This window comes from Mirounga leonina, unplaced genomic scaffold, assembly GCF_011800145.1.
Source record: "Mirounga leonina isolate KUSES-001 unplaced genomic scaffold, KU_Mleo_1.0 Mir_507, whole genome shotgun sequence".
Taxonomy (NCBI): domain Eukaryota; kingdom Metazoa; phylum Chordata; class Mammalia; order Carnivora; family Phocidae; genus Mirounga; species Mirounga leonina.
In genome coordinates, this window is record NW_023270789.1 from 4143686 (window position 1) to 4168590 (window position 24905).

The 24905-nt window shown below is 50.8% G+C and overlaps 1 protein-coding gene across 3 annotated transcripts in view; it reads right to left on the reverse strand.

Annotated features, from left to right (window-relative positions):
- Positions 1 to 24905, reverse strand: part of VANGL1 (VANGL planar cell polarity protein 1) — a 51226-nt gene that overhangs the window by 19225 nt on the left and 7096 nt on the right. For all 3 annotated transcript variants that reach the window (XM_034990220.1, XM_034990221.1, XM_034990222.1), the window contains 3 exons: positions 22766 to 22974; positions 15596 to 15728; positions 11116 to 11723 (listed from right to left, as the gene is read on the reverse strand). In XM_034990220.1, the coding sequence (XP_034846111.1) occupies positions 11116 to 11723; positions 15596 to 15728; positions 22766 to 22836 (812 nt within the window). In that variant the 5' untranslated portion in view covers positions 22837 to 22974. The remainder of the gene's footprint in view (positions 1 to 11115; positions 11724 to 15595; positions 15729 to 22765; positions 22975 to 24905) is intronic.

Here is a 24905-nt window from a genome sequence, read left to right on the forward strand (position 1 = left end):
TGATGGGAAAGCACTGAAGAGACAGTTCTAGTCACAGTAAAATCTGCAAAGACCTTCTTTCAGGACAAATACTCATTATCCCGTGAGCCACCAAAGGATGCCGACACCCAAAAATCTTAACAACCCGTCTCTCCAACGCCATTTACAGGCCAGTATGAATTAAGAGCACCCGCTAAATCCCCAGGACTCGGATACAGATGTGAACAGAACCTCGAGAGGCTTAAGGTCCCGTTGGTGTGGTGACCCCCAGGCTGGGACAGAACACGTGACCGGGGTAGGGGTGGGGGCTTCGGGGGAAGATCTGCTGAGGAGGCGAAGCTGACTTTTCGAGTTAAGTCTTAAACGATGAATGATGGCCACACCACGTGGACACGGGCTGTAATACAAACCACTTCCAGGCAGAGGAAGCAGGGTGGGCAGAAGGTGTGAAACAATCCTCCTCAACACCTTCGGAAAGAGCGACAGGGCGGCACTGCTGAGTCACAGAACAGCTGTGAGAACCTGCTGTAGTGGGGTGAAGAGCGTCTCCCCAAATCCACACGCATACCCACAACTGCAGAATGGCATCTCCGCAGATGTGATTACGCGGAGTTAAGGTCATGCTGGTGTCTATTAAGAAAAGGAGACACAGGCGGAGAACGCCATGTGGCGACAGAGCAGAGATCGCGGTGATGTGGCCACAAACCAAGGGGCGCCGAGGATGGCCGGCAACCACCAGAAGCCAGGAGGACAAGGGAGGATTCTTCCCTAGACCCTCCAGAGCGCGCATGGCCCTGCCACTACCTAGATCTTAGACTCCTAGTTTCCAAAACTGAGAGAGAACACTGTGTTTGTGTTTTTTTAATATTTTATTTATTTATTTGAGAGAGAGAGATTAAGAGAGCGGGTGGGAGGAGGGGCAGAGGGAGAAGCCGACTTGCCACTGAGCAAGGAGCCCGATGCGGGGCTCGATCCCAGGACCCTGGGAACATGACCTGAGCCAAAGGCAGACCCTTAACGACTGAGCCACCCAGGCACCCGAGAGAACCGTTTCAAGCCACCCAGTCTGTGGTCCTATGCTACGGCAGCTTTAGGAAACGAACACACATGTATTTAGGGCAAGAGGGATGGAAGCAGGTAAAGGGGAGGGAGGCTGAGAGGGTGGCAAGGTGAGCGGGTGAGGAGGGAGAGCGGGCCATGAAGACCCAAAGGATGCCAACGGTAATGGTTGCCTGGGTGCCAAGGCCTCCCTCCCTCGCACTCTTCAAGGCGTGCCTGCTCCAGTGACTGCATTTTAGGCCTGAAGCCAGGGTCTTTGAGAAAACTAAAATGGTTCAGCTTTTTGTGAAAACTCCCAGTGAGGGCGAGCCGGCTGATGGACCTGGTTTTATCGGACTGACCTCTCCCTGGAAGAGTCAGCAAGACTGCAACCTGGATGTGTAGGCTTCACTGTCCCCTGGATGGAGAGATCAAGTGACTTCGGGGTGACCAGGAGTCAGGACAATTTGCAGCAATGTTCATGTGAGTCCGGGAGACGCGAGTATAATTCGCCCCCGAACGCCGGCTGTCACCTCCACCGGGAGCCCGGCACACAAGTGTTTGTATCTCCAGGCCCTCCTGCCTTTTAATTAAAATGTTTCTCTTGCAACTGCCTTTGGGGATGTGGCTTCCATGAGTCCCACACAGATAACAGGCAATGATCACCTTGGAACTTGAGGACAGGGAGGGGCAAAATTGAGGAATGGCTTATGTTTACTGACAGATCTGGATTAGACGGCAGAAAGATCTGGGGTGGGGGGAGGCTGGATTTTCGGGGACTCTGTCACAGCAGGCCAGGAGGGACACACATTGCTGCTCGAGATCTTGGGACGTGAGGCAGACTGTCCACCCCGACAGAGGACACACACAGCTGGGGCCCTGTCCTGCTGGGGAAGCCTGCAGAGGCCCTTCTCTAGGCCGCATGGATTCCCAGGGGGGCCCCGGCCTGCGGGCTCCCCAGCTCCATGGAAGCTGCAGCGTGACCTAGTTCTCTGAACCAATATTCACAGGCTGCAACGTGTCCCTGGCCCAGGCACCAAATATGGGGCTACAGACAAGCCCTGCATGGTATCCCCACCAGCAGAGAGACCAGAAGCTGGGAATATCAACCCTCACAGCTCAAAGGAGGTAGAATCAACAAGGGCTGGTCACTGTGGATTGGCCTCGAAAGTGCAGCCCGGGGGGAGCACTGGAGCACCCCCCTATGCACTTTACTGTCCCCAGGGAAGGATAACGCTGGAAAATGCCCTCTAATGTCAGTCAGACCACACAGAGAACATGTCCAGAGGAGCCCCCATGCTCTGTCTCACCCGGGGAGTCTCTAGGCCGAGAAGAAGCTAACGACTACATGCACCGGCCTGGTTCTTCCGGTCTCAGGGACTGAACAACAGAGAGCTGTCCCACATGTCATCCTTTTTGGCCGAAACGCCGCTATCCACTGTCCACCAGGCGGTTCTGAGTGTGGGGACGACCCTGAGGCAGCCTCCTTCTGAGCAGGTGATCCCGCCATGGGCGGCTGTCCACCTGACGGCCTTTCCCACAGCACAGGGCTGCTGGCAGATGTGTGAGATATGCTTCCCTGTAAGCGACAGGTTTGGCTGTCGCCACAGCCGGCCTGGAGCGCCCGCAGCCTCTCTTCTGGGCCAGGGCCCAGACGCCGCCACGCGGCCACCTCCCTGCACCGTCCAGCTCAGGCCGCACCTGCCCTGCCCGGGATGGAAACGCAGCTTTCTCGAGGCTTCCAATGACTGTGCTGAATCACACCAGATAAACATCAAAGACAACCGCCTGCTTAGGGCTGAGACCGAGATTGAGATAGGAACCAAGGTACCTCCAGACCCCCCTGGAATGCTTGACTGGCATTCTCTCATCCGGCCTCACACTTCTCACCAGCAGTACCTCTGGTCTTGGGAGGAACCACAGGAGCAGAGCATGGAGAGTCCGGAGTCTGAGGGCAGCCAGCCTGGCCAGTGGGACCTCTGTTGGCCGGGACTGAGCCAGAAGGGGCACAGAGCGGAGCTGGGCAGTGGCTTTGCAGGACAGGGACAGCAGACCCCCATCCGTCTGCATGCTTGAGGATCAGCACAGCTTACACACTACATCAGATCACACCCATCCATCCGCAGGGAGACACGCAGAATGCCAGGCCCCGTCCTCAGTGTGAGTCCTGCAGGACAAGGAACGGCACACCATCCAGGGTGCAGGATCCACCCCCGCCCCCAGCCACCCGTGGCCCCACGGGAAGGCCATCTAAACCAGCTCCGCATCCACGAGCTCTCTGGCCGTCAGTGGCTGTGCTCTGTGAGGGGTGCCTCCTCTCTGCCTTGGAGCAAGGCTTAGGGGCAGACGCCGTGTGAGGGAAGCCTTCCCAGCCGCGGTGGCTGCCAGGAGACAGCTGTGCAAACACGGGCTGCAGTGTCCTGCACCTTCTGCTCTCATTACAGCCACTTTGAACAGCACCACGCGGCCAAACCACAAACGGCAGCTCTGTGCCCGCCCTCGAGGTTCTCCCACAGCAAAGCAAATCCGAGCAGAAGAAACCTTTCCTCTCTACCCTTCAGCACTTTCTCGTTTTTAGCCTTTGCTTTTTGAGGGGCTGGGAGTGAAGACCGGCAAATGTCTTTACTGAAAAGCAGTTAAACAAAACACGCGTTTCTAAAAATGAAATTGTGTATGAAACCATGATTATAAGTGACACGAACCCAAACCTCTGGTGGTCATCTAAAAACACTCCCCAACTTCACAGCCGATGGCGCTGGGTCCTCCCCAAACCGTCCGTGCTAGTGTTGAACGTGGGAAGGAAGGCCCACAGCCCAGCGCAACAGTCCAATCTGATCGGTGGTGTCATCACTGGCTTGGATATCACTTGACCCAGAATCACAGACATAAGATTTCAAGGGGAGCTGGATCTATCCTGAAATTACTGGAGTAACCTTAGTCTCTCCAGGAGATGCTCCCTTTTTCACTTCTACCTAGAAAACCGAAGTGCATTTGAGAGAAGCCAGGCTCCCACTCAAGCTGGGAGGACGCAAGCGTGAGCTGAAGAGGGCATAATATGAGCTCATCAGGGTTGAACTGCGCTCACTGATCCCATGGTTTCCCGGGGCTCTGGGGTCAAGAGTCACCAGTGTGTACTGTTCCTGTCTTAGCTTGGGCTGCCATAACAAAATACCATAGACTGAGTGGCTGAAACAACAGAAACTTATTTTCTTCCAGTCCTGAAGCCCAGAAGTCCAAGATCAAGGTTTGGCTGATTCTCTGGTGAGAGCCCTGTTGCTGGCTTGCAGATGACGACCTTCTCATGATATCCACACATGGCCTTTCCTCGGTCCATAGGCACAGGGGGGGAGAGAGAGTGTGCGAGCTCTCTGGTGTCTCTTCTCAAAAGGACATGGATTTTATCAGATCTAGGACCTCACTGAACCTTAATTACTTCCTCGGATACCCCATCTCCAAAGACAGCCACATGGGGTTTAGAGCTTCAACCTATGGATTTTGGGTGACCACAATTCAGTCCGTAACATTCCATCCCTGCCCCCTAAAATTCATGTCTTTCTCCCATGCAAAATAGACCCATTCCATCCCAATAGCCCTGAAGGTCTTGACTCATTCCAGCACCAGCTCTAAGTGCAAAGTCTCATCTAAGTGCCAAGACTCAAGGTAAGATCAAGACTGAGGTAAGATCCCTCTCCAGCTGTGAACCTGTGTTACCAGACAACTTAACGTGCTTCCAATATAATCATGAGACAGGCATATGATAGGCATTCCCATTCCAAAAGGGAGAAACTAGAAGGAAAGGGGTGATGGGTCCCAAACGAGTCCAAAACCTAACAAGGCCAATCCCATTAGATCTTAAGATCTTGCTCTTCAGGATAATCCTCTTTGGTTCAATGCTGTGTCCTCGGGGCTTTGGGGGTGGCCCTGTCCACGCAGCTCTCGGCAGTGGCCGCCTGGCCCACCGAAACCAAGCTGGGGGGCCCATCCTCTGAAGCCAGTGAGGAAGCAACCTGGCCCCTGGGCCTATGGTGGGAGGGGTGGCCTAATGATCTCTGGGTCACCTTTGGGGTCATTCTTCCCTTTGCTTGAGGGATAACGTGTGTTCGCAGCCTTCCTTCCATCCCCCCCTCCCTGTTTCCTTTAGTCCCAAGTGAAAGGGGTGCTGTACTGGTCCTGTCTCATCTTCCCATCTTTATTCTTGGCTTCTGCTAGAATGGCTGATTAAATCCTGATTAAATCAAACAGCTGGCGCCTGGCTGGCTCAGGCGGTGGAGTGTGTGACTTTTGATCTCGGGGTTCTGAGTTCGAGCCCCACGATGGGTGTGGGGATTACTTAAATAAATAAATAAATATAGGGGCGCCTGGGTGGCTCAGTCGTTGGGTGTCTGCCTTCAGCCCAGGTCATGATCCCGGGGTCCTGGGATCGAGCCCCACGTCGGGCTCCCTGCGCCGCGGGAAGCCTGCTTCTCCCTCTCCCGCTCCCCCTGCTTGTGTTCCTGCTCTCGCTGTCTCTCTCTCTGTCAAATAAATAAAATCTTTAAAAATAAATCCATACATACATAAATAAACTTAAAAAAATCAAACAGATGTGTGACCACACCCTTGGTGTTCTCTTCAGTACACACTTAGTCATTGGTTGCAATATGGATAGGCTGAGAATTTTCCAAATCTTCAAGTATGGATTCCCTTTTGCTTAACCATTCCTTCTGCAACCCATCTCCCTCCTCTCACATTTTATAGAAGCAGTTATGGAGGACCCAAGCTGCATCTTTTGGGTATTGGATGCACCCAATGGGTGCATTTTCAACGCTTTGCTCAGAAATTCCTCAGCTATGGGGTGCCTGGGTGGCTCAGTCGGTTAAGCGTCCAGTTCTTGATTTCGGCTCAGGTCATGATCTCAGGGTTGTGGGACTGAGCCCTGTGACTGGCTCATGCTGGATACGGAGCCTGTTTAAGATTCTCTCTCCCTCTGCCTCCACCCCCCACCCCCATGCACATGCACACACTCTCTCTCTCTAAAAAAATACAAATAAAAATAAATACCTCAGCCAAGTATCCAATTCCATCCCTCACTCACAAGTTCTACCTGCCACAGAACACTAGAATAGGAGCACAGATCCGCCAAGTTCCTTGCCATTTTATAACAAGGATCATCTTTTCACCATTATCCAATGCCATGTTTCTCATTTCCACCTACGAATTGGTTGGGGGGGAGACCACAACAGTTATGATCCATGATCATAAACTTGCACTGTTTGAAAAGCAATCCAAGAATCATTTCTTCTAACGCACAGGTGGTTCTGTGGTCAGCAGCCAGACCTCTGACAAAAAGGTGCAGGGTTAGCCCCAATTTATAAGATACTCTCAGTGTCAAAGAATGAAGCATGCTTAGAAACCCAACAGTGAAAGCCCGCTGGTGGACAAGCAGACTCCAGGTATGAGAGCTGAGTGGTCACGGAAGTCTGCTAGGTCGTGGACCCCAGTGAACCCACCCTCCCAGCTCCCTGCCTCGTGCAGCTCTCTTCTGTACATCTGGGCTGGGGCTCTGGTGGAAGTCGTGCTGGGCCAGTTCCAGGCACAGGCCTTAGAAGGCTTTTGTGTTCTTGGGAGCCCTGAGAAGAAGTCTACCTACCCTAATGAAGAAACTACTCCCCTGAAGGGCTCTCTGGGGAGGGAGAGAAAGAAGCCCAGCCCCAGCAGCCTCACCACGTGACTGCAATCACACAGAAAATGTTGGTCAGACCAGCAAAAGAGCCTCCCAGCTGAGACCAGCCCGTGAGAACACTAAAAAAATAAAAGGTTGCCCTACACTACTACTTTTGCGGGGGGGGGGGGGTTATATGACAATAATTAAAGGAGGTCCTTTGGAGACATGATGGGACATACAGAAAAGTTAAAAAGTTTTGACCAAAGGCTCAAACCTACTGCTGTGTTTTTTATGATTTTATTTATTTATTTGACAGAGAGCACAAGCTGGAGGGGCAGAGGGAGAGGGAGAAGCAGACTCCCCGCTGAGCAGGGAGCCTAACCTGGGGCTCCATCCCAGGACCCCGGCATCATGACCTGAGCCGAAAGCAGATGCTTAACCGACTGAGCCACCCAGGCGCCCCCTACTGCTGTGGTTTTAAGGTCCGGGTGTTGCTTGCTAACTGACTGAGCAAAAAAACCAACAGGCTAAGGAATGGCTACACAGTGCAAGCCAGCCATCTCTGACAATCCTCTGCATTCTCTCCTTTCCAGCCCTCAAGTTGGGAGTTAAACAGAATCATGTATTTAACAAAATAGCTAGCACCCAGCCTGGCACATGGTACGCAACTCAAACATGCTGATGAGTTCTTTCAAGTGTTCTGGAAGCAGTGATATGAACATGAACACATCTATCCAGAGGCACGGGGGGGGGGTGCGACCCCCAGGAAGCACGCAGTCCCCCAACCTGCGGCTAGGGCTCTCCTCTGCAAAGGGCAGTGGCCCTCTACCACCTGCCCCGCCCTGACAGGGCAGGAGGGGTAAATGACATCAGACATCTGAAAAGCCTTCTGTCATCCCCCAGGCACTGGGCAGAAAGGTTAGGAAGTATCTTAATCTACTTACAGTATCTCACTTTTTGTACCACAATAACCTTTTATTTTTCTCAAAGTTTTCAAATAAGCCCCTAACTCCATTCCTGCCAACAAGCAGGACCACTGTACCTTTTATGAGAGCTAACAAGAAGCATCTTTTCTTTAAGAAACTAAAGAAGAGGCATTCTTTTGACAACCTTCAAAAATAGCTCAGTCGATTCCATAAGGTCATCTTTGAGAACACCCCCAAAAAAAGCACTCACCATCACTCCGCAACTAAGCGCATCAGGTCAGTGCCACAGGGAAGGCGTTCCGTAAAGGAAAATGGGAACGGCCTGCCAGTCAGCTGAGGAGGACTTGCTATTCTGATCCCCGGACTCGCTCTTTGTCTCTTCGGGTTCCCCCATCCCTCCTGTCTGTTTCCACGCTCTACAAAAGGGTTTAGAAGTTATATTTCTGGCCCTGTGATTCTTGCAGGCACCGCTGGGTTTAGAGCCGATTTAGCCCCAGAAGCGGCAGGGGACTGAGCCCACACGGTGCCAGCAGGGACAGATGCCAAGCCCACTCCAGCTCACACGGCCTGGCTGTCCTATGGGCAGCCAGCCCTGCCCAAGGGCTCTATTAGAGAGCAAAGGCGCCTCCCCTGCCCCGGCCATCTCTCCACCCCATGAGCAGGGTCTCCCTCCATGGGACGAACCAAGGGGGCCTTTCTGAGAGCAGAGAAAGGAGGAAAACAAAGGGTCCTCGAGAGAAGCCAAGAGGAAGATCCGGGGCACCACCTGGACATGCTCTCCCCACCCCCTCCCCGGGGCTGCCGGAAAGGTGCTACCCCTGGGTCTCCCCAGGAGCTGGAGTTAGTGGCTTCAGGGTTAGCAAGTCAAGCTGGGCAGTTGTTGGTCATGGCGAAGGACAGGCATGAAAGGTATGCAGCAAGGTTGTGGGCCACATGGCGCAGTCGGCCCTGCCCTCCCCCCCCAGGCCTTCCGCCCACCCCGCCCCCAGCAGCATAGCTGTGTGGTGAGGTGCCAAGGCTACTGCCAGTTTTCTGAACACAGCACAGGGTACTGCGCCCGGGCTGTCTGGTTTGTCCCCTCCCCACGCCTGCTCCCATCCAGCCTTGGAGGGAGGGGCCAAGTGGGAACCATGGGGCGGCGGGGGTGGGGGTGGGGGGTAGTCCGCCCCACCACCTGGACGACCCAAGGGCAGACAACGCCCTTCGCTTTTCCACCCCATAGATGGGGTTCGCGCCAATGAGGGTGGAGGCCAGCGCCTTGGCCGCTGACATCAAGAGTCCCAAATATCACTCGTCTCTACTGCAACTAGAGCTAGATTTCTCTCCACCGCCTTCAGCTTGAGCAAAACCAGTCCTGTCCTGGGATAGGCCGCTTCCCGCTGGCTCTATCACGGCCACTGCCTCGTCCTCCATTGCTCCTGTCACCCGTACCCAGGCCTGTGTGGGCAACTGTCCAAGCACAGCAGGGCACTGGTCTCTCGCCAAGGGACAGGGAGTCCCAGGAGTTCCAGACAGAGCTCTGAAGGCAGCCAGCGTTGTGTCTCGGGTGCCCCCAATGCCGGGCTCTGCATGTGGCAGATTTTTTTTAAAAGATTTTATTTGTCAGAGAGAGAGAGCACAAGCAGGGGGAGTGGCAGGAAGAGGGAGCAGGGAGCCCGATGCGGGGCTCGATCCCAGGACCCCGGGATCATGACCTGAGCCAAAGGCAGATGTTTAACCAGCTGAGCCACCCAGGCGCCCTGTGGCAGATTTTTAATGCGCGTCTGCTGGTCATTCTCCACCAAAAACGGGGAGAGGGGTGAAGAAAGCAGAGCTAAATAAGCAGCAGGGGCGTCCTTGCCTTCAGAGCCCCACAGGCATCTGCAAAGGACTCGGAGACATAGGATTCTGCTGTGCGTAGCATGTGACTCAGACACCGATTCCCTCCAAGGACCAGGCAGGATGGCAGCCGCTTCCAGTGCTAAACCACTCAGTCCTCAGGGGGTACAAGCTCAGCCAGAGGAATGAAAGAGGGTGCGTACCAACACCAAGATGGTTTGGCAGTGCGACCCAACTCCAAACCAGGGCCAGGCCACCTTCCTGTGTCCCAGCCAAAAATATGACAAAGCCCATTGTTCTGATACCCAATAGGGTGCCCTTGTCTGTCTTGCCAGCTACACGATCACAGGCCATAATGGCCACAATTAACTAAGTGCTCACCGTGTGTCAAGCAGGGTACACACATCGGCGCAGATCGCTGGAGGAGGCAGGAGAGCCCAACGAGATGCCAAAGCCAGTCATCCCAGGTGATCCACTCACCGGTAACCACGTGAGTGCCAACTGTATGCCGTGCTCCAGGCCAGGCACTGGGGATCCAATGAAAGTGAGACCCAGCCCCTGTCCTCGGCCCCCTCCTCAATTTGTGGCAGAAAACAGACAGAAAAAGGGTCCAGGAAACACAAAGTAAGACCATCTAGAGAAACTCCTGCCCATGTGCACCAGGAATCCTGAACAATAACAATCCTGATTATAACAGTTGTGCTTGTAATAGCAAACAAATAAAATAAAATGGAAATAACATTAATGGCCAAAAAAAAAAAAAAAACCAAAACCAAAAAATCCAACCCTCGAGAGAAACAGAGAGATGCCATCATAATGGGGGCATTAACTGGAGCCCAGCTTCGTGACAACCGGGTAAATCCTAAACGAGGCCTGCCATGTTATTTTCTACAAATTATTTAAATCCCCTAATCCCCCATTTCCTCCTCTGTAATATTGGGATGAACATTACCTAAATCAAATGGTTCTGTGAAGACTAAACGTGACAATCTATACAAAGTGCTTACCTCAGGATAAATAAAAATAAATAAAATAGGATTATCCCTTTTTTAGTTACCCACAAAACAGATGATATGCACAGATTTAAAGTATGACATCTTGATATATTTCTAACTTTATCACATGTGTACATTTCCAAAACGCTCAACTCTCCAAAAGTTTGGGGTCTCTAGCCTGCACTTGATTCTTTACTGAGGGTCACCAGGGTGGCCCCGTAATTTAGCGCCTAAACCAGGACACCTCTGAGAGCGGGGAAAAAAAAGGAAGGATGAGCAATCCTACCAGGACCAGGATGTAAACCAGATGTAGCATTTTGAGCAAACTGGAGGGGCTGGTCACTCTGTCCACTGTTCACAGGCCAATTTCAGGGGCAAGGCCAGCAGCCATCACAATGCACCCCCGTCCACCACTTTTGGGAGCTGCCAAGCTTGAGAGCTGGCTCAATAAGACTCCAACCTGGATGAAGCCACCAACGGTGTCACCCCACCCAGTAGTCAGGAAAGTCAGTGGACACGGACACACACCCCCCTTCCACACACACACACACACACACACACACACACACACACACACACAGAGCTCCTTCCAAAACCTGAAGAAGGGAGTCAGACCCCGGTCCCGGCACCTGGCACCTGTCCTCACCCCTCACGTGCTATCCGCCAGCACGATGTCAGTCAGCGGTCCTTTCTGCCTCTCGGACGTGCCCCTTACCTCAGGTGTCCCAGGCTGTAGAACCGGGACTCGCCGTCGGTGGAGCGGACCACCTGCAGCGTGAACATGGGTTGCAGCTGCCTGAGCTCCAGCAGGACGATGGCCAGGTAATGGATGAAGAGGAGGGCGTCCACCAGGGACACGGCGTACTGCACGATGCCCTGGTAGTTCCGGTCCCGCGAGTCCAAGATGCGGACCCCGTAAAACAGCCAATAGGAAACCACAAAAAGAAAGATGAGGACCAACAAAAGGGCACGGAACACAAACACCCGCGGCACGTCGGCCCTCTGCTTGCGGAAGAAGAGCGCCCAGGTCCCGATGAGCAGAATGAGGAGCTTGAACGCCACGGAAATGAAGAGTCCCTCGCAAATGGTGCCACAAGGCTCCAGCTCGTCCCTCCACAGGATGGGGGGTAACAGGATGAAGGCAATGGGGGTGAGGAACACTAGAAGTCCGAGGACCGAGGCCACAGTGAGGCCCAGGTAGCGCTTGCAATCCAGCCCCACGCTGTCCTCCATGTCCTTGCTGATCCTGGCAATGTCCTCCTGCGAAATGCTGTGCTCTGACGTGCCTGTGATGGCCGTCGTGGTCTCTCCCCAGTTGTCATCCTGATGGGGAGAGAGGACAGTGAGCGCGAAGAGCCACAGGCGGCAGGTCCATGGTAAAAGCCACGAAGCCAGCCCTCGGACACACGGGAGCCCTGCCTCCCCGAACCAACCCACACCCACGGGCAAGCCTAGAACGTGGAAGCTGCACCCTTCAAATACAGGAACTGTCAACCTTGACGACCTTTGCTGAAGTTTTTCAAGCTACATGTTATATTCACCTTTTCAAACAGAGAAAACACAGTCTAACCTTTGGTGGGTGTGTTGGGGGGCTTCATTACTCTAATGTTGATGATCATCCCCCATGTTGGAATCTCCTGAGACGCCCTGGGCCCTGCAGTAAGCCATCCCGCTGCGAGACCTAACATAACAGGGCTCACCTATGGCAGAAGAAGACTCTGCGTTCTCTTCTTAGTTCATAGCTGGGTTAAAAAGGCTGACAAAGTCCCACTCCTGGAAGTGGGGCATTACAATACCCTCCAGCAGCTCTGAAAAGCTATACGTACAAATCACAGCTGACCCATAGCTAGTTTTTTGTTTGTTTGTTTGTCTTTATAATTATCAGTGTCAAGCACTCCTTGACCATGTTTCTCACTGAGCAAGCTAAGCAAATTCAAGTACCGCTGGCCAGGACAGCTCAAAAATTCCTCCCCGAAAACACACGTTCTCATGACACACTTAACATCGAGGGCACAGAACTCCCAGGCTATTGCAATGTGTCTTTGACTTTCTTGCTTTCTCTCTCTTTTTAACCTCTGAGGTAGTTTCCAGTAGGACCAATCAGTCCCTTTAATGAACAAGACCCAGTTCTTAAGGTTTTTAAACAATCCTGCTGTTTTGCTGGCAACCTGACCCCACTACGAAGCAACAAGAGAGCAAGAAGGCAACGAAAAGCCACACGGGGTCCACAGAGGTTTTGCCTCAGAGATTTGTGTATATGATTTAACTTGGAAAAAACAGTCTGATGCAGGGGCAAGCCGGGTGAAATTCATGTGGAAGACGACAACTTAGAAAAATCTAGTTGGGGCGCCTGGGTGGCTCAGTTGGTTAAGCGACTGCCTTCGGCTCAGGTCATGATCCTGGAGTCCCTGGATCGAATCCCGCATCGGGCTCCCTGCTCGGCAGGGAGCCTGCTTCTCCCTCTGACCCTCCCCTCTCATGTGCTCTCTCTCTCTCTCACTCTCTCTGTCTCAAATAAATAAATAAAATCTTTAAAAAAAAAAAAAAAGTCTAGTTGAAGTTGACAGCTGAATCAGCAAGACAGGGAACCCACGAACAATAACCTTAAATCTAGTAATGATCAGAAAAATATGATTTATGAATGTATAGGCTACAGCAAGGCGTGGTGGTGGTGGCAGAGGTCTTGACCTAGGAACAAAGAGTTCGTCAACTTGGAAAGTTACAAGTGTTACACACCATGAAAGGAACGACTCTGCAGGACAAGAGACAGAAGACTCTCACACGTGGCTGAGGGAAGTATAAAATGGTACAGTCGCTCTTGAAAATGGGTCTGGCGGTGTCATACAAATTCAAATATATGCTCAACTGTATGATCCAGCAAATTCCACTCCCAGGTTTTTATCCGAAATAAATGTAAACATATGTCTGCAAGAAGACCCGGGTCAGAATGTTCTCAACAGCTTTGTTCATGACAGCCTCAAATGGCACCCCTCAGATATCTACCCATCAGGGGAACAGGTAATAAACTCATACAAAAGAATACCCTCAGCAAAAATAAGAACAGATGAATTGCTAAAAACTCACCAAAACATGGGTAAGTCTCAAAATCATTATGCTGACTGAGAAAAGTCCGAAACAAAAGAGTATGATCCCAATTATATTAAGTTCTAAAACAGGCAAAACTAATGTAGTGATAGAGATCAAAACAGGCTTTTTATCTTGGAGAGGTGGGGATGGGGACAGGAATTGACTGGGGAGAACATAAGAGAACTCTGTAGAGTAATAGAAATATATATATTTTGACAGTGGGAGTTACATGGGTTTATTCAGCCGTTTGAACTTCTCAAACTGTACACCTTAGATCTGTTCATGTCTCTGTGGGTAAATTTACTTCAATTAAAAAAAAAATCACCAACAGGGGAAAAAACAGCCACAAATTCAAAGATCGACAGTACTCGTTGTAATATAAGGTGAGTTCATAAAATACTTTACTTTGTAACACTCTGGAAGAGTATAGGGCAAATACCAGATGCCATGTTTTATACTGGGCCTACTATTCAGGTGCTAATCAATGTGGAAGTAATAATTACTAGTATCTCGTGGTCATTTTGTTGACCACTGCACTGCTATGATTTAGCTATTGACCCTTTTTCCCACCAAAGAGTTGCTAACTAAATCCCCTGTACATTTTGAGAATGGATGTACATCTGGGCCTAAAAAATGTAATGTCCAAAGGGTCCTCTTAAGCTTGGGGTTCTTAGAACAGAAAGGACCTACGATCTTCTAATCTGACACCCAAGAGCCTGAGGCTCACAAAGGTCAGGACTGCCCCCAGTCACAGAGCTACTGAGAAACACAGCCTCCAAATGCCCGTTTTTCCATGCTTTTCTCCTCACATCAACTTGGTGTAAACACCAACAGCTTCCCAATATAGCTTCCCAGTGGCCTACAAGACGTAGAGAAGCTGCAAAGAAATGCCTTCACAGTGGGCCCCCCGCACCTCTGAATCCGCATCTAGAAGGAGACTGACCCCCTGCAGCACTTCAAGGTGGTCCAATCTTAGGAGTAGCCCCAAGCATCCAACCATCCCTCTGGTCCTCCCAGAGCTATGGCAGGCAGTGCAAGGGTAAGGACTAACGACACGTACTCATCACTGGACAAACTCCACCTTCATCCCACAGCTGAGCTTTGGGTCCCAAGAGCACCTTGTGTGCTCTGAGGAATTCCAATTTTAGTCCATCTCTCTGCTTAGAAATGCAGATGTCTGTGTACCTGCAGGTGTGAGCATACATCGGTTTATATGGGGCCATGGCTAGCCACACAGATATTTCAAGAGCTGTGGAGGGTATGCACACGTTTCTGAGGACAACTCAGATGTTTATTTAGATCAGGTGGGCTGCCAGACAGTTAGGACCCAGCAAGAAGAACCCACACAGTGTCTTTTAAAGATTAATACATTGCCAATATTTAAAAATTGGCTGATTTCACATAAAATCCTAATTTCCAGCTTTTCTTAAATACCACTAGATCCAGGAGCACTGAATTCCTGCATTCCTGAGCGGTAATAAGAGTCCGGAGCTGGGGAGCTGCCGTTCCTGACAGAAGAGATGCATTCTCTAGTTTGCTACAGACCTGACAACCAAGTGCCACCCAGGTTGCTGCTCACCCCCCAAGCTTGCCCGATATGTTCTGGCCCCTTCTCTGTGGGCCAGGGGCTATTTCATTCATCCAGTTTTCCTGTCAGGCATCTAAGTGTACAGATCCCCGATTTACTTCATATAGCTCGTAGTGGTCAGTCTGGACTCTCTTAACCTCTTGTTCCCCACAGCACTTGGGGCTTCTGGAGACAGTTTCCTTCCCTGGCGTACTGTTCCACTTTGGAATGCGTCCCCAGAGACGACAGCCTGTAACTTTCCCTTTCTCTGCCCTGTCATCAGCCCAGCAGGCTTCTTTTCAACACCATTCAAAGCAGGCCCACCAATCACAGCTCAGAAGAATCCCCAAGGTAGCCAATGGCAGGACAGGCTGTCCTTAGACCAACAAGAAACCACGAGACATAGAGAAACTCATTACCATGCTAGAAAAATAAAGATAAAAACCCAAGAGAACCTACTGCAACAAGACTTAGGAAAACATTTACTGAAAAGAGTCTTGATCAAGGCGCAGTGTGCTTACAGACTGCCTTTGATCCTTACCTGAACTTCCTCCGTCCGAGTAGAATCATTTGCCAACAGGGGCTCTCCGGTGGGAGCTTGAATGGTGACAGATTTTTCTGACCCTCTGCCATCTTTATTCCGGGGTGATTTGTGTCTCTCTCTATTTCTCTCCCTGAAAAAAAATGATCATCAGCTAGCACATTCATACTGTGTGAATCACCTCTCACTGAAATATATTATACATTTCATTTTGAGTTAGGAAAATTCTACACACGCATATATATATATATACACACACAGACAAACACACACACACACACACGGTGCCAACACCCATGGAAGCCACCCCCTGCAAGGAGTAAGCTAATTTTTACCCCCTACTTAGTATTTTCTTTCTGCCATTCCAAGACCCAAAACAAAGACTGTCACTCCTCCCTCAACAGTGGAGTTAAAAATAGATTTTTTCAAAGCCTAAAATTATGAATTTTAGAATTTCTGTGGCTGAGGCACATTTTACTGTAAAATTACTGACTTGATTTGGTTATAATATGCCTAAATTTATTTTCTAGGGCTTTCTTGTGGGAACAACACTGCAAAATATTTACACTTTGGTCTGTCCAAAAAAATCTGGGACACATTGTCACCCTACACCTTTGGACAAGTTGAGAAGAAAGGAAATTCTAAACCAGTACAAAGAAGCATTTACTTCTCATCCCTACAAATTCAAACTGAAAGTCATTCCCACAGGTTCTGGATAAATTCAAAGGCACCCAGAGGAACAATAAAAGCCAGGACAAATGACACCAAGAGGTGCGTGTGTGCGTGTGTCTGTATTTTCAGGCTTCCTAAGGAAAGCAGGCTGCTGCCTCATTTTACTCCAGATGAACTTCCTGGGTGGTCTTCCAGGGTAACTGCGAGAGCACCCTGCCACGGGGTCAATCTTGAAATTACGAAAGGACTCAACCGCTGTGCGAAGCTCAGAAGTCACAACCTAGCCATTAACCACCCATGGAAACTGGCACTCCTGTCCCCCAGCTGTGAACAGTCAGTCCAGGAGCCTGTCTGTCGGTGTCCCCTGTCTTAGAGACTGCCTTGACACCAGTCCTCCCTTCAAACACCTGCTCTCATTCCCAAGGTCCCCTCCACCCCCCCGGCAGGACAGAGCACTGCATACACAGACTTTGGGGACAACAGTCAGATCTCAGTTCTGCCCCTATTAGATGTGTGACCTTGCACAAGTTATTCAACTTCTGAAAATCTCAGTTTCCTCTCTGTGAAATGGGGATAATGATAATACCACATAGATAACGTATGCAGAGCTTGGTACGGGGGCCTCGGAGGAGACATACAAGGAACTATTAACACACATCCAACTCCCTCCCTCCACAGCATGTCTCCTAATAACCTGCTACTTAGCCAAAAAAATCACATGCAGTCTTCCTGTGGGCAAACTCCAACCTTATGAGGACCTCTCCAGGATAAGCACTGGTTAGTTTGTTCAAAGGCATCCTCGATGCCAGAAACTTTCAGTTGAGAGCATCTCTAATTTCTAGAGCATCACTTATCATCCTGATCTATTGTTAGAGTGTAGAAATACATGTGTTCGGATCAACTTGGGTGTTTCAGTTTAACCAGGTAACTGGGGGTGGGGGGGCAGCAGAAAATCTGTTTACCTAGAGATGTATCTATCAATGCCAATCATTCCACTCCCCGCTCCAATTTAGAGAGCACTTTATTAGGTGCTCTATGATATTAATTTCATTCGATCCGGACAGTAACTGTATGAGGACAGGAGTCTTGTCCCCATTTTAGAGATGAAGAAACCAAGGCTCCCGGAGGTTAACTGATTTGCCAAACTCGTAGTAAGTGGCAGAGCAGGATGTGACCCCAGGTCTGCTCCCACCACCTCGATTCACACCCGCAATGCTGCGCTGATCTGAAGAGCAACTGGGCAAGATCCAGCAGCATGAATATTCCTAATGCTCGTCCTGACACCCTCTAGCTGAACCGCTGGAGCTCTGAAATCTGCCTGTGGGGCTACCGTTGGCAGTCACAAATGCACTGTGAACTTGGGACAGCACAATGCAATGAGCCCAAAGCTCTGGGCTGCCAAAGACAATCACTTCAAAAGGTCCCAGTGTGAGAAACAATAAACAATTTGGGAGAGCCTTCCCAGGTGCCTGGGCCGACTTCGGGATGATCTTTGTGGCCGAAGTCTAGAACCCAATTCCCAGGGCCTCCATAGGCCAGACCCAGGAGCCTCCTCTTCTATCTTGTGTCTCCATCACCCCCAACTGTTTCCCCAGCTATCAACTCTTTCTGTCACCAGCCAAGTCATGTGCTCCCCTCACCCCATCTATCTATTCACTAGTCCCATGGGTCAAATCCTGTGACAGCACAAATTCCACTGGAAACCAAAATTCTTTCACTGAATGCCAAGCGCTGGAGCCCGAACACGGCCAAGGCAGAAAGCAGGTGGGGGACACACCCAGGGCTGGAAACTGCCTCGCCAGGGCCAGCCATCACTCTGACCCCTGGCCCACCCCACCTGGCTCTTAAAGGGCCCAACGGCATCCAAAGGAGACATGATAGCCTGAACCATTCCCTTGGTGACATCTGGTAAACCAGATAGGAGCCTATTATCTGATAACCCCGGGAAGGGAAGGTTTTCTCATCCCCTAGAGCCAGAAACCCGAAACCAGTGCTTCTCACACCTGAGTGTGCAGAGACACCACCTGGGGTGGGGATTTAAGTGCAGATTAGCTGGCCCCACTCCTAGGGAATTCTGGAAGGGAGACAACAGGAATCTGCATTTTCACCAGCACCCCAGGTGATCAGGATGCAGGTGGTCCAGGAAACTTTCCCCAAGGTTCTTCCACCCAAATGCTCCCGGGGAGAGGGTTGTGGTATTGAGTGCTTGGAGGTCTGGCTGTCTGTGAAATGCCTGTATACAGCAGGGGCTCAATAACGGGAGCATTATGCTCAGCCATACAATGTCGAGGTGTAGAGTAGCTTCTTCATTAAAATAGCATTAAGTGGATGAGGCTGGGGAGAAGGTTCAGACCAGTGTGCACCAGGACTCAGCATCAGCATCAGCGTGCATCAGCCTTGTGCTGGTCCCTGTTCTCAAAGGAGCAAGGCCTGTCACACAGCTTTTACAAAAATCACTGGTCATGAATTACTGCTCTGGGAAGGCGTCTGAGCCAGTACTAAATAGAGAAGTCCAACAAAAACACTGCCATTCAGTGTTGTCCAGGGTGCAGAGCTCGGACCACAGGATGGCAGCTTCACTGCATGAGGATCCTGCCCACATATTCATCTCGACAGCTCCCAACACTGGGACTCCAAGCAAGTGCCAAGTGCACTCTGGGAGAGGGCTTCCCAGTGGTGAAGACAATCTGTTCATGGGATCTAAGAGTGGAAGCAGGAGACATGGCGGGGGTGGAAGTATGGTTATCAAACCCCAAAGGCCTGTTACAAACCCATGCACACTGGGGAGTGTTTCCAGCTCTGCCTGAGTGGTGGGGATCACTGGTGCCCCTGCCAGGCAGGCATGTCAGCCACAGGAACCGCTGTATCTTTACCCTGGAGTCCGTCTCCATGCGACATCTGCCTATAAGGGTACAGATCAGTGTAACTGTGCTTGTGGGTGTGCAGGCGAGAGGGTGGGAAGAGCAAGCAACAGCAGGCAGGAGGCCCGGGCACGTGTCTGTACCTGCTTGCGTGTGTGTGTATGTGTGTGTGTAAACGCATCTATTTAGGCAATTCCAGAGCTGAGCCCTTGGGGGCTGCTGTAAAACCCCCCGGTTCCAGCCAGAACCTCCATCAATTCCTGTTCCCTTCCCGCTACAGTCTGCATTTCCTGGAAAGACCATTTAGCTCTGTTTCTGTTGGTCTATTTCTATTTGGGGAAAGCCGGCCCCACCAGTCACTCCTCCCTTTCCTTCTCTAGCACCACCCACTACCTGTCCTTGCCCGGCTGATGGCGGGGCTGTCTGGCTGCTTTCGCTGGCTCCGCACGGACCGGTGGGAGGGCCGGGCACAGCGCAAACCGACTCTGAGGCCGCCTGGGAACACCAGCGCCAATTCTCTCCGCACTCTTTTGAGCATTTCAGCACATTAGTCACATGAGTCCCCCCGCCCCCCATCCCCCCTACGGGATACCCCTGCTGTTCTCCATCTAGCACAGCCCAGGGGGCGGGCGGGGGCCGGGGGGGGGAAGCTTGGGCTTCCAAAGGGCCAACAAGTCAGGCCCGAAGCCTGCTAAGGGTACCTGCTAGCCTCATAAGGTCAGGCAATCACACTGCCTCTCTGCACCTCCCATTTTATCACCTGCTGAATGGGGATACCACCTCCCCACAGCTCTAGGACTGCCGTGAGGATGGAGGCCAGGGACTGAGGGTCCTCGCAGGTGCCTGCCAAGTGTTCCTTAGCATCTCAGGCCACTGCTGTATGTGACACAAAGAACTGCTACTCCAGGCTCAAAAGGTAAGGTGAGGTCAGCTGAAGTCCGCACCGTTTTCCCAGCAAGTTGACTAACTGGACACCCTCTGGAGAGAGCAGACATCACAAAACCAGACCGCTGACCTCTTTGTTGGAAAAAAGTCAGTTGTCATCTGTTTGGATCCCAGCCAGCCCCCCAAAGCTGATGACGGTGTCACTGGGCATATCAAATTTGGTGCACTTCATTATTCCTCTCTGGGTGAGAGGCCTGCTACAATTACCAAAAAGCAAGGTCCCTCCACTTTCCTACTTTTCCATTCAAATTCCTGACAAACCCCTGAGCAGAACAGCCTTCATGGGGACCCCCTGGGGGTTACCATACCCTTGGCTGGGGCTAGGGCCTGCTTAGACACCGGTGAGGTGTATTCTTACCGCTTAATATTCTTTCTGCCCTGACACAGTACTCCCCGGCACGCACCATCCACAGACTGTAAGCTTTGCCCCGTAGTTCGCTAACTCGCCTTAAAAGGCCCTCAGAGAATTCACCGCATGTGGGTGTTGTTTTTTCCTCAAGAACCCACGGAATCTCTGATGGCCATCCCTTCTACCCAGAGCTTTTCTGAGTAGGCATTCAGTAACACTCCTTGACTACTTTATTAAAAGGCTCAGCTTGTCCTATCATTTGCCAGGTACCTTCCACCTGGGTCCAAGAAGGCACTAAGAGTTCCGCACACCATTTTAATTGGGAATTATTGTCTCCTAAAGTCACCATAAGAACACTGCTGGATCAATTTCTGGGGGCCCCAAGAGGCCTGAGAAAAGAATGGAGCACAGCCCAGGGCCCTGACGTAGAATAGTCAGGACCCATGCGAGGCAGAGGAGACCAGAGATGGTTCCTCCTCAGAATCCTGTAATGCGTCATCCCTGATTCATCCCCAAGCACCAGCAGCACCCCAAATTCCTACTTCTGTCACTGCCGTGTGGAAAAGAGAAGCTTGGCACGCTGACAAGGGAATGGCTTTCTCCAACTGGATGATTCCAAATGGCTATTTCTGGTGTTTTAGAATGAATCTGATTATGTTCACCCGCTGGTTGAAATTTGTGATGAATCTCTGATCACCAGAGGGGTTCTGACTTTCCGGAGACCTGGGCTCTGCCGTGTCACCTGAGGCCTCCCTCAGCAGGCTTCTGTTCAGCATGTTGCCAGAAAGGCTGACCCAGGCTCTAAGAAGAGTTCATTCACATCCTTTCCCCACATTTTTATGATTTTAAGACCAATACATGAAAATTTAGAAAATAATGGAGGTTTCAAAAACAAAAAACAAAAAAACCCACCCATAATCTTAATAATCCTATACTCGGAGACAGAACAGGCAAGGCCAATAATGTTACCATTCATCTTCTCATAAAAACATAGAGCTATTATAAGGCACAAAGTTTTGACTCTTGCTTTTTATATCATGGCCTCATAAACATGATTTCTCAGGTCATTAAACAATCTGTGTAAATGGTTGTTTTACATTCTTTTATTCTGTTCAGATTTTTAATTACAAAACACACCCTTGTGGAAGGCTGAACGGGTACAGAAAGATAAAGCAAAAACAAAAATTCCCATCAGTCAGCATCTCGTGTCTGGCCCCTTTCCTGTGGGTGACCACTGGGGGCAGCTCAGAGAATACCCTTCCAGACCTCTGGCTGCCTGTGTACACCCAGACGGGCTCACAAAAATAAGTCAATTAGATCGACACATCTTATTGCTGCATTACAAAACAAAGTCCCGCTCTGCATTCAGCTACCCGTGTGAGGAACTGCTTGGTCAGGGAAACGCCCCTTACAACCACCGTTCCCAGCCCTCGCAGGGCTGTGACCGCAGCTGGGCCTTTGGGCTGTGGCCAGTTGGGACCTTTGAATGTGGTGCTGAAATGCCACGGCCGTTAATAGCATTAATACAGTCACTGGTTAGTGACCTCTTACCTGTGGGCCGTGTTAAATGCTTTATATGCACAATCTTACTGAATCCTCTCCACAGCCCTGGGAGACGGCTCTACCCATTTCACAGAGAAGGCGGCTAAGTAAGAGGCAGCACTACAACTTCACCAACTGGCTCCTTAACCTCTCCATCCATCCATTCCCTCGTTCCTTTACTCACCAAACATTCCACAGGTCTGTAGCACAGCAGGCTCTATGAATTACCAGTGCAGACCTGTGCGTGTTGCAGAGAGGAGGGGACTCTGGCCCCCATTGCCCCGGATGGCGGGTTTTCATTACCCAGGCTTGTTCACTGGGAAAACTCGTCAGAGAGAAATATGGCACTGGGCCAACCCCACCACCTAGTGTATAAACCTCAGGGCAAACGCCTAATGGGTAATGAGTCAGCAACTTTAGGCAAAAAGCAACAAATCAACACTTCTTTTTAAACTTTCATTTACATTCTTGGTAAAGCTTTGGGAGAACTGTCATCCATGAGAAGTATTTAGAAATGACAAATATTTCCACTGCAGGGAGAAACTTTAATTTAAAATCAATTGTGAGAAATTAAGGTAATCGACTGCGATGGCAGCTATAAAATGTAAATTGGTGGTATAGTTACTCCCAGCGCTTGTTAAATGCTCTTAAAGCCCAGCTTCTCCTGCGCCTGTGGACCCATCCTCCAGCATCGACAGCCCCGCAACCCGGCTTTACTACTTGAAAAGTGAGTCGAGAAAGCTGGACCGACCTGCGAGTTTCCCCCAAAAGGAAATGTGGAACAATCAAGAGCTTACATACCCTTGTCTGTGAGATTTTTTCGAATGACTCGAATAGTAAGAATATCCAGAATATGTGGATTCGGTATCCATAGCACTGGGGAGCTTGCTCTTGAGAAGTAGCAGCACTGTTTCTCCTCAGAGGTAGAGAATTGAATTTCCACCCACTAGACTCCTAAAGCCACAAAGGGTCTGGAGATCCAGGAGCCAACTCTTCGACGGGAACAAATTCTAGGAAATGCAGGGAGAAAAAAAAAAAAAGATCATCAACTTTCAAAGGCAACCCAAAGATTCTAGAAGATAAATGACAGCAGCCACCTCCCCTCTGGGGTCTCTGTTACAGAACAAGTGAGCAGGGAAGGAGCGTCTGAATGCTAAATGCTTCCCCAGGTGTCTGGGAGGGCGACAGGGAGGTGCTGGGCAGGCTAAACCCCTACCACGGCGGCGAGGCCTACCAGACGTGGGAGAGACCTGGCCCCTGGCCATTTCCCGGACACAGCCCCGCTGCATGGGTCCAGGCTGGAGGAAGTGGCTTCCCACCCGACAGCCCACACAGTGCCCAGCCCCCACCGCCAGTTTGCCCGTTACAAGAACAATACCCAGGCAAGCAGTTTGTAAGGGATTTTGCTCATAGTTTCCGAAAGACAATTAAAAAAAAAAAAAAAGTTCTCTATCTCTTTAAACCAGGAATCCAAAGTCCTGAGAATTTCTCTTAGGGAACTAGTTTTTTTTTTTTTTTTAAGAAAAACTATTACCGCATTGTTTACAGCAGGAGAAAGCGTGAAATAACCTAAATGCCCCCAAAGCGGTGGACTAGGTAAGGAAAACACGATTCCTCCGCCCAGAGAGATATCACAGAGCTGTTTAAAATAATCAGGAAGAACGGAAAGTTTTACAACATAATGGTAAATTTAAAAAGCAGACTACAGGACTGTAGATACGCCCTGATCCTATAGTTATAATCATATAAAAGGCTTATGTAAACACAGCGATTAAGAGGGAACAACAGAAAAGGAAGGGAAGCAGGTGATTTATTCTTTGCAGGCTCCTGGGTCTTTCCCCCATTTCCATTAGATGTTGCTTTGCAATAAAAATAAACTGGAAACACTTCCAAGTACTTTCCTGAGGCCCACGTGCTACAAAACCCTTTACTTCTAAAGGCCTGAGAAGCACAAGTTTGTCTCTCCCGGCATCCTGCACCCCAGTGCTAGTCTCCGCCCATCAGGGCTCCTCCTTCCAGTGTCCCCCCTCCTCCCCTGGGGGCTGAAACTGCAAACAGAGCTAGTGACATAAGTGTGAAAGGAGAACAAAGGAGCTGCAAATGCCACAGCCCTACCCCTCCTGGGAGGGGGCCAAGGCTCCCCGAACCTCCACTGCAGCAACCTGCAGGCCTGGAGCCCATCTCCTGGTCACCTCCACGCACCAACACAGCTCCCGGCCTCAAATACCGCTTAAGAGGCCTTTGCCCTTAGCGTTCATTCTGCCTGGAAGTGAGGTGCAGTCATTTCCAGGCGCTGTGACCACGGGGGCTAGCCTCCCTTGTCCTGGGTGTCGTGACTCATGGTTCCATTCCTCCTCTGCCACCAAGAGCCCCAGGCGAGCAGTGGGGTCTAGCCAGAACGCTTCGCCGTCTGATACAACCCAGGAGAAGCCACTTGCCTTCTGCAGCCTCAGAGTCCTCATCTGTCAAACTGGAATAAATCACAGGGTTGATCTGAGAAGGGAAACACAGACAGGATCTGGAGCTGGGTTCCAATCCCCGGCTTTCCTCACATGTTTCGTTATGTAACCTTGGTCAAATTACTAGTGCTCTGAACACCTGCGCTGTAAAGTGTGAGTCCCAGAGCTGCTGGGAGAAACAAGGGGGCTCCGGCTGCAGGCGAGCCCAGCCCAGGTGGCAGGGGCAGCGGGTAAGTGAGAGTTGTGGCTACAGGACTCCCCGTTCAGGCTCTGAAAGCTGATGTCCCTCCTCGTCTTTCTCAGCAAGAGGAAACCTTGGACAGGAGCAGGGCAGAGCTGGGGCCCCACTGGCCCTGCTCCTGCAGACAGCACGGGGCGTATGTCAGCCCCTGGGATGCTCACTAGCCGTGCAACCGAGCAAGGCAGTTTCCCACCTGGAAAATTGCAAATGAGGCCCCTAGTCGGTGGGCTGACTGTGCAAA